Source organism: Lucilia cuprina, chromosome 3, assembly GCF_022045245.1.
Source record: "Lucilia cuprina isolate Lc7/37 chromosome 3, ASM2204524v1, whole genome shotgun sequence".
Taxonomy (NCBI): Eukaryota; Metazoa; Arthropoda; class Insecta; order Diptera; family Calliphoridae; genus Lucilia; species Lucilia cuprina.
Genome location: NC_060951.1, coordinates 39,483,172 through 39,492,593, shown reverse-complemented (window position 1 = coordinate 39,492,593; position 9,422 = coordinate 39,483,172). Strand labels below are relative to the sequence as shown.

General features: G+C 30.1%; 1 protein-coding gene across 1 annotated transcript; it reads left to right on the top strand.

The window, feature by feature from the left end:
- Nucleotides 1-795: 795 nt before the first annotated feature.
- On the top strand, nt 796-9,028 carry LOC124419000 (hybrid signal transduction histidine kinase L-like). The gene is made up of 4 exons (XM_046947070.1): nt 796-984; nt 6,771-7,889; nt 8,008-8,817; nt 8,885-9,028. Exons 2-4 carry the CDS (start codon nt 7,152-7,154, stop codon nt 9,026-9,028), a joined length of 1,692 nt encoding a protein of 563 aa, XP_046803026.1. The 5' UTR covers nt 796-984; nt 6,771-7,151.
- The last annotated feature ends 394 nt before the right edge of the window (nt 9,029-9,422 follow it).

The following is a 9,422-nucleotide window of genomic DNA, read 5'->3' as shown; positions in this document are numbered from 1 at the left end:
CTAGTCTATAGTCTAGTCTATAGTCTAGTCTATAGTCTAGTCTATAGTGTAGTCTATAGTCTAGTCTATAGTCTAGTCTATAGTCTAGTCTATAGTCTAGTCTATAGGAAAGGAAAAGTATTCACATGATATTCTTCCATATTATTGCAATCTAAATTTTGTTTTAATTTATGTTTGACTGGTGGTAGCGGAGCACATTTTCAAAAAATGGACATTTAAAACAAAAAATGCCGTTATATATTTTAATTTCTTTAGCTAAAAGTATGGCAACATTACACCACTAGCATTAGCACACCTGTTTTTGTTTGTTTTTATTTTCTACCACCCGCTACAAGTGTGTTGAATATAAACAGCTGAGGCATAAATTCAACACAACAGCGAACGTCAACACAAAATAAAACCACAAGAAATTATTTAAACAAAAAGGAAGGGAAAAAAGTGTAAGGTTTTTTTGTATTGTTTTAGCAAACACTTTTTTGTTGCGAAGAAAACAGACAGAATTTTTGAGAAAAATTGATTTTGCGGAAAGAAAAAAAAGAAATTGTATAAAATTTTTAGAATAAATTGAAGAATAATTGTGAAAAATAAGTGCAATATTATAAAATAAAATGGTAATTAGTTTAAAGATTTACACACACACACACAAATTGAAATATACAAAAGAAGTGTAAAAGTTTAATTAAATGAAAAGATTTTCTTCTGCGTCCAGGGCAGATTAGTTGAAAAAAAGAAGCAATAGATACAAATTTAAGCATGAAACGACGATGACAGGAAGGAAGTAAAATGGTAGTGATTTATTGATTTTTTACAAGAAAAAATTTTATTAATTTTAATAAAATTTTAATAGAAAAGTGTAAAAAGTTAAAATTTAGCTTTTAAAATTAATGTGCTTATAGATTGGATTAAAATTAACAAGTGTTTAAATAAAATAAAAGCAGAAACGCAGACCAGACGACAATGCTTAAAAGTGGGACTATGTGGCAAGTAATAAATGTTTCTTCCTCATCATTATACATATGTATGTACATACATATGTATATTTTTCTTCGCATTTTAATGATTTGCAAATCTTTTTTCTTTTCGTGTTTGCAATAAAAAAGTATTAACTCTTGCTGTTAATATTTTTCTTATTTCGCTCCTTCGCAAGAGGGGTTGGACTGGAGGAGTATATTAATTGTGTACTCTTTTTTTGTGGGAGGCCTAAGGATGGATTTTAAAGGGAACTTGTTTGTTAATGGCAAAAAAATAATGAAACAAAGGTGTAGTTATGGTTTTGCTTATATTTTCGTTGTTGCTGATTTTTTTATTTGTTTTTTTTTAGAAACAATTTCTTGTGTATTTATATTGTAATGACTGTGTATATCCATCCATTCACTTTGCTTGGCTGCATTTTTTTCTACCCATTTCTTCTTCGTTTATAATACCAGTCAGCCAACCAGCCATTCACTTAATCAGCCTCCCATAGCTGTAGCCTACCACCTTCTACTTTAACGTCGTTGTTGTTGTTTTTTGTTCTGTTCTGTTTGTTCATCTAATGATGCTGCGAATGTTACTGCAGCATCATCGTTTATTTAATGCATACGAGTACAGGGTGTGACAGAATTGAAAGTTTTTTTTTATTCTGGTAGCAAATTTATCGACAATACAACCAATTTCTAACCTATAATAGAAAACAACAACAATTTATAGAATATGTATAATTTTTATTACTATAATTATACCCTACACCACTATAGTGGGGAGGGTAATATACGTTTGCGCTGATGTTTGTAACATACAAAAATATTGGTCCAATACTCACCTTAAAGTATACCGATTGATTCAGAATCATTTTTTGAGTCGATTAAGACATATCCGTCTGTCTGTCCGGCTGGCTGTCCATGTAAACCTTGTGTGCAAGGTACAGACCGCAATTTTCAAGATAATTTGATGAAATTTGGACCAAGCATGTTTATTGGCACAGGGACGAAGCTTATTGAAAATGGTTGAAATCGGTCCATTATTTTACCTAGCCCCCATACAACCGTACCTCCCGATTTGTACTTTTTATGCCATAATTACGTCAAATATTTTATTATCTCTTTGGCACAAATAAGTTCTATATAAGTATAAATGACACTGCAGATTTTAGTAGGGATCGGCCCTTATTTGACCATAGCCCCCATACAAACCCCCCTTCAAAAAATGTCTTAAACGTCTAAAATTAACTTGTAACCATTTGTATCGCAATGAAACTCAACAAAACTAAGTGTTATTTAAAAATACATCCTTTCCCAAATTTACCGAGGATCGGCCCATATTTGACCTATATAAAGCCTCATTTAGAAATTTTAGTTTTTTTTATCAATAAATTGCTTAAATATTTTGGAGTTGTGGTAATATTCAACGTAAAAGTTTCTTTAAAAAAAAAAATAAACATTTTAAAAATATACTCATGTTGTAGGGTATTATATGGTCGGCCATGCCCGACTATACTTTCCTACTTGTCTTTATATTTCATATACACTGACAAACTAAATTATTGCCACAGAAGGCACTTTAAACTTGTGATCTTTTTACTGATCATATTGAAGGGAATTTTATTAAAGAAATATTTTTACTGGATAGAGAATCTAGTTTTCCACAGAATTCAATTTGTTGCATTTTCGAATGCTCATTATATTACTATTTCTTTAAAAAATAAGGAAAAATGTCTTAATTAGGTTGAAGAAAATTATTATCACATTTCATTAAAAACTATTCGATATTATTTATTTGCGAAATTTTTTGCATTTAATTGTGAATCCATGCCCTTTCCATGTGTCTACTTCGGTCAAAAAACCTACACTGAAAATAATCCATGCTCAACTTTACGAAAAAAAATTTCGTAACTTCTATTTTCGTAATATTTACAAAAATTTCGTGTATAATACGAAATATTATTTAATAAAATCCTTTTCTATTTTCACGAAAGTACGAAAATCTTTCGTAATATTTTTTTCTTAAATTTTAGCGAAATTAAACATAATGATATTAATTATATTATGATTAAATAAAACTACAACATTTTTATAAAATTTAAGAAAAAGTATAATATTATTCACGAATTATTTTCATAAAAAAATTGAAAATTCGTGTGGAGAATAATTTTGAACTAAAATTAGAAAATTTATTTTAAAATGAACAAAAATGTTTCAATAAATTAATATTTCGTAAATTTTACCATATTTATTCAAAATTCACTTTTTTCAATTTATGTAAATTAAGTTTTTCAAGAATATTAATATTAAAATATTTCGTACAATTTCGTATATATTACGAAAGAATTTCGTGGTGAGAAACAACGAACGATTTGTACAATATACGACATTTTTCGTATATATTAGGCATGGATTTTTTTCAGTGTAGTTCGGATTGGAATCTGACGATTGTGTCGGATGTTTTACAACATGAGAAACATTCGCTTGAAGCCTTATATAGTATAATATGGGATTCATGATATCAGTTGTTATCATCATGTAAGAAGGCTTGTAAATAAAACTTTATGCGAATTTTTTCGAGATTTTCTTTTAAAATATTCACATTCCACCATTTTCCCATAATATTGTTATACCTGAAGCGAAAATAGTCCATAATGTTTTACATTTCTTAAAAAGATTTAGTTTTTATAATTTGGGGGGGGTCCTTTTAAAAATCGTTTGGAGGCAAATAAAAATGCTTCATTGAAACGCAACATGACTCTTCGAATGAAATCTATTTATCATATCTAGTACAATTTAGCATTTCTTAAATATCGATGCCTTATTTATGCAAAAAGGAATAATTTTATAGTGGGATTTTGCGGATTATCTTTGTGTTCAGAATTTTTTTTTTTAAATAAGTTATTTTTATGAAAATTTCACGAACACTTACCATTTCACTTTTACATGTGATAACTATTCATTTTAAAAAGTGAAAAAATGGCAGTTTCACCAAAAAAATTTTAGGACCATACATTTATAAGATAGTTGGTAAGCGTGCCAATAATTTTGTTTATTGAAATTGGGTACTTTTTTGAATTTCCATTATTTAATAACAAATATAATAAACATTTTGTAATGCAACTGTGGAGAAACTTCCTCTCTATCTAGTAAAAATGTCCCTTTATTAAAAATCTATTTCATAATGTTATTAAAAATATCCTGAAGTTTAATGTGCTTACTGTGCCAATAATTTAGCTGGTCAGTGTATTTTAATTTAAAAAATTTCAATTTTTTCGAAAACTTTTTATTTTTTTTAATATTTTTGAAAAAGTCTATTTTATTTTTTTTTTATTTGAAATTTTTGCAAATTTCTGTATTACTTAAAAAAAAAATAAATTTTATACAAAACATTTTCAAAAAACTCTATTTTGGATAGAAAAATTTTAAAAATTTATTTTTTTCGTAAAAAAAAATAAATTTCTATTTTATGTAGAGAATTTGAAAAAAATACTTTTTTAACAGAAAAATTTTGAACATTTTCTTCTTTTTTACAACAATTCCTTTTTAATACAATTCTTTTTTAGATAAATATAATATTCATAGCAATTCATAAATTTTTTTATATTTGTGCTAAATTTTGTATTAAATAACAACGCTTTAAAGAATCCCCTTTTATTCATAAAACTTTTTCCATATAAACAATATATGTAGATGTTTTGAATTTTTGTGTGCATACTACCCAAAATCCTCCCAGCATATAGTCTGTTCTTTGCTTTGCTTTTGTTGTATTATCCTTTTTGTATTTTAGTTTTTTTAGAGGCCAAGTTTACGAGAAAAATATTATTGAATGACTGCATTCTCGAGTGCTACTACGACAGACTGTAGTACTCAGTCTACTGGCTGGCAATGGTTGATATTATTGTAACATTATAATGCAGTTGCAGTAATGTATCCATAGATTTATCTGTGGTAAAGGATTTTCTTACAATATGCTTTGCCTAACTGTTTTGTTTTTATTTGTTTTGTTTTTCGTTTTTCATTTGACTTAATCTTCGAAATGACATTGGGGGAGGTTGTATAGTATGTTTTTCTTTTTGATTTATATACATACTTTGTGTATTCGTATTAATGAATTAATGAATTTTGTTTCGGATTGTTTTTTGTTACAGTCTTTGTTTTAAGATTTGTTATATTTTGTAATAAATTTGTGAAAGGAATGTAAAAAGAGTATTCAACAAAATAAAAATCAATGATTCATAATTCGATTAAGCTTCTAAAAAGTGTGATATTTGGAAATAGAAGTTACAAGTTAAGTACATTATGGATGACATAAGTTATTTATGACAATTAAATTTGTGTTTGAATGTATAGATTTAATTGCTGAATGGGTTTTGTATGTATGTTGGGTTAGATAGATGTATGGATGTGTAACTATGAAGCTTAGTAATTGCTAATGCATTTTATAGACATAGTTCTTTTGTATATAATGTTTTTTTTTCAAAGCACATGTTTAAAGATTATTCATCATTATTATGGGTGTGGATTTTACTAGCAAAATAGAGTTTCTAATAATTTGTCGATTAGGATAAATTTTTTACAAAATGAGAACATGTACTATCGAAAAAAAGTATTTAGCATCTGTGAATTTGATAAAAAGTTAGCTAAGTTCTTATTAGAACTGATGTATAACTCAACTGAACTGGAGCTGAACTAGAACTGAACTAGATATGAACTAGAACTGAACTAGAACTAAATAGAACTGAACTAGAACGGAACTAAAACTGAACTAAAACTGAACTAAAACTGAACTAGAACTAAAGTAGAACTGAACTAGAACTGAACTAGAAGTGAACTAGAACTGAACTAGAACTGAACTAGAACTGAACTAGAACTGAACTAGAACTGAACTAAAACTAGAACTGAACTAGAACTGAATTAGAACTGAATTAGAACTGGACTAGAACTGAACTAGAACTTCACTAGAACTGAGCTGAACTAAAACTGAACTAGAACTAAACTAGAACTAAACTAGGACTAAACTAGAACTAAACTAGAACTAAACTAGAACTAAACTATAACTAAACTAGAACTAAACTAGAACTAAACTAGAACAAAACTAGAACTAAACTAGAACTGAACTAGAACTGAACTAGAACTGAACTAGTACTGAACTAGAACTGAACTAGAACTGAACTAGAACTGAACTAGAACTGAACTAGAACTAAACTAGAACTGAACTAGAACTGAACTAGAACTGAACTAGAACTGAACTAGAACTGAACTAGAACTGAACTAGAACTAAACTAGAACTGAACTAGAACTGAACTAGAACTGAACTAGAACTGACATAGAACTGAACTAGAACTGAACTAGAACTAAACTAGAACTGAACTAGAACTGAACTAGAACTGAATTAGAACTGAACTACAACAGAACTAGAACTGAAATAGAACTGAACTATAACTGAACTAGAACTGAACTAGAACTGAACTAGAACTGAACCAGAACTGAACTAGAACTGAACTAGAAGTGAACTAGAACTGAACTAGAACTGAACTAGAACTGAACTAGAACTGAATTAGAACTGAACTAGAACTGAACTAGAACTGAACTGAACTGGAACTGAACTAGAACTGAACTGGAACTGAAGATAAAAAACAGTTTTTTTATTTCTTTAGCATTCCAATAATGTTATTCTCAAAAAAATAAACTAAGTAAGCTCTGTAAAGTTCAATGTTCTTTCACATTCTAATGTTTTTTTAATGTTTTATATAGTTTCCTACTGTTACATCTTTTAATTTTCCATTAATTTTTTTCTTTACTTAACAGTGAATAAATCCAAATGCGATATTTAATTTGACATTAGTAAGCAGATTAATCCCACTACAACAATGGAATTCAATTAACAAAACAAATGAGAAAAGGTGTAAGAATCTACAAGTATTAGAATTTCGAAAAAGAAACAAAAACAACTTGAAGAAAAAATATGTCTTCATGGACAAAAGTGAATATAAAAATAAACAATAATAAAAGAAATAAAAAATTTAAAATCAATTAACTTTTAGATTTTAATTTTACAATTTCTACTACTCAACTCTATTCTACTTCAATAAGGAAATTTGCATGGAATTCTGTAGAGAAACACAATATACAATTTAAATCAATCACTTTAAGAAAATATACACACAGTAAATAAGGATTAGTAACAACATGAACAGTAGTAACTCAGATATTCCAACAACAACGTCGGCAGCAGCATTAGAATTGAAAAATTGTCTAAACAATACAACAGCAACAACGATACAACGTAGCAGCAACAATAATAGCAGCAGTTATGCTTCAAACATGCAGCAAACACCACAACAACACCCCACAACTTTGGGTGAATTGTATCATGCCGGTTCGACTGTCACAGGCAGCTTAAATAATAGTACTAGTATTAGCAATAATAAAATGCCAGCAACAGTTGAAGTTAATACTGTTTTCGCATGTGGTAGCGGTGGTGCTGGTGGAGGGTTGGTTGCGGGCATGAGTGCAAGTGTTAGTGGTGCTATTTGTAATGTCAACAACATTGCAGCCGTAGCACAAACAACTGCAACAACAACTAATAGCAGTACTAGCAGCATTAGTATGCATGATAACAGGCAATCAATAAATAATGGAGGAGCAGCAGCAGCATCATTGAGTGGCCTTATGGTTGGTAGCTGTGGTGTTATAGGAAGTGGGGGTGTTGGCATGGCTGGTATTGGCTCTAAGCCTCAAGAACGTTATGTATGGGAAATGCGTGCGCGCAGTCCTAATGTTACACCAGCCAGTACGGTACTTAATTCACCAGATCTAAATACAGACATGCAGTACAGCATACATCCTCATCAGAGACAGTTGCAACAAATACGTGTTGGTCGCAGTCCTGGTAGTCAATTCGAACAACATAATATACTGCCACAGGTGGGTGTTATTTACATTTAATATTACATACACCTCTTCCTATCTATGATTGTTTACTAAATGTACATATATAAAACATTGTAAACTTTTTATTTATAATATTTGTTATTTATTTTAGGGCCTGGCCTCACCAGGTTCTCCTACAGATGTCGGCAAAGCCGATGGCCAGTGTTTAAGAGACGGTGAAATTGTGGTCTTCGATGATATCGATACCAATTGGATGAATAAATCCAATAATTCATATTCATCAAATCATTCTAATCATGCTCGCGATTCCTATCATGGCAATGAGGATATACTCAAAGTTACAAAAATGATTGGTCAACTACCTATTGCCGAATATGAAGGTTCACCTAGACGTTTTGGCAATCAACCACCATCAATGAAATCAAATTCAACGAATGCCTCCGGCAATAATATGGTGCCCAAAAGACCTCCGGGATTTCCACAACGTGTCTCACCTATGACATCATTAACACCTCAACAACAGCAGCAACAACATCAAGAAGCTGCTCATGCTCGACATCAGCAAATGCAACAGCAACATCAATTCTATGCTCAAGCCACTAGTAGTGGCAGTTGTACTAATTCCTCCATCTATAACAACGATGCTAATAACAAATCAATTGGTAATCTTATAGACATTGATGCTGATGATGAGGATATGATGGTCTCTTCATTGGCCGCCCAACAATCGCAAACGCAATCACAACAGACGCCAACCACTTCATCTTCATCGACACCACACAACAACAATAATGACTTGTCGTCATCGTCAAAATCCAACAAAGTTAAGACTCCTACATTTGATTATTTATATGAATTTTCAGAAACTCGCAAAGTATTAGAGGAATTTTTTAAAGCTAATCCAGAGGATGAAAAACGATTTACGGATTTTACTGAGAGTGGTGATGATATGGGTAGTTGTGTATGTATTTGAATTGTTTTATGTAAGACAATAGAATATGCTTTTTATTAATTATATTTGTTTGCAGGATACCCATCATGAGTATTTGCATCATCACGATGATGAAAATAAACATATCGAATCGGCCTATATTGGTCAACGTTTAGCTAGAATACCCAAAGAAGAATTATATATGGTGCATCGTTCTCCTACTAAGAAACCGGTGAGTTGATTTTAATATTTATTACTAAAATGTCGTTAGTTGAGTTAATAGCGTTCATTAGTGTAATTCCTCTTAATATAGAAAGTCGCAGTCGAGTTTTAGGAAGTATTAAATTTTCGACATCCAATGCATGGATTTCAACAGTTGTTTAAGAAGAAATTATTACAGTTTTGGCCCTTTTAAATAGTAATAATAAAACATCTTTAAAGTTAATAATTAGAACATAAATAAATTGAAATAGAACGGAACTAAAACTAAACTATATCTGAAATAGAACTGAACTAGAACTTAATTAAAATTGAACTAGAACTGAACTAGAACTGAACTAGAACTGAACTTGAACTGAACTAGAACTGAACTAGAACTGAACTAGAACTGAACTAGAACTGAACTAGAACTGAAC

Bases quoted from the DNA above. Each gene is read 5' to 3' on its own strand.
- LOC124419000 (XM_046947070.1), top strand. From the start codon at position 7,152: ATGAACAGTAGTAACTCAGATATTCCAACAACAACGTCGGCAGCAGCA. The intron at 7,890-8,007 runs GTGGGTGTTATT...TATTTATTTTAG, and splicing joins AACATAATATACTGCCACAG to GGCCTGGCCTCACCAGGTTC. The intron at 8,818-8,884 runs GTATGTATTTGA...ATTTGTTTGCAG, and splicing joins GTGATGATATGGGTAGTTGT to GATACCCATCATGAGTATTT.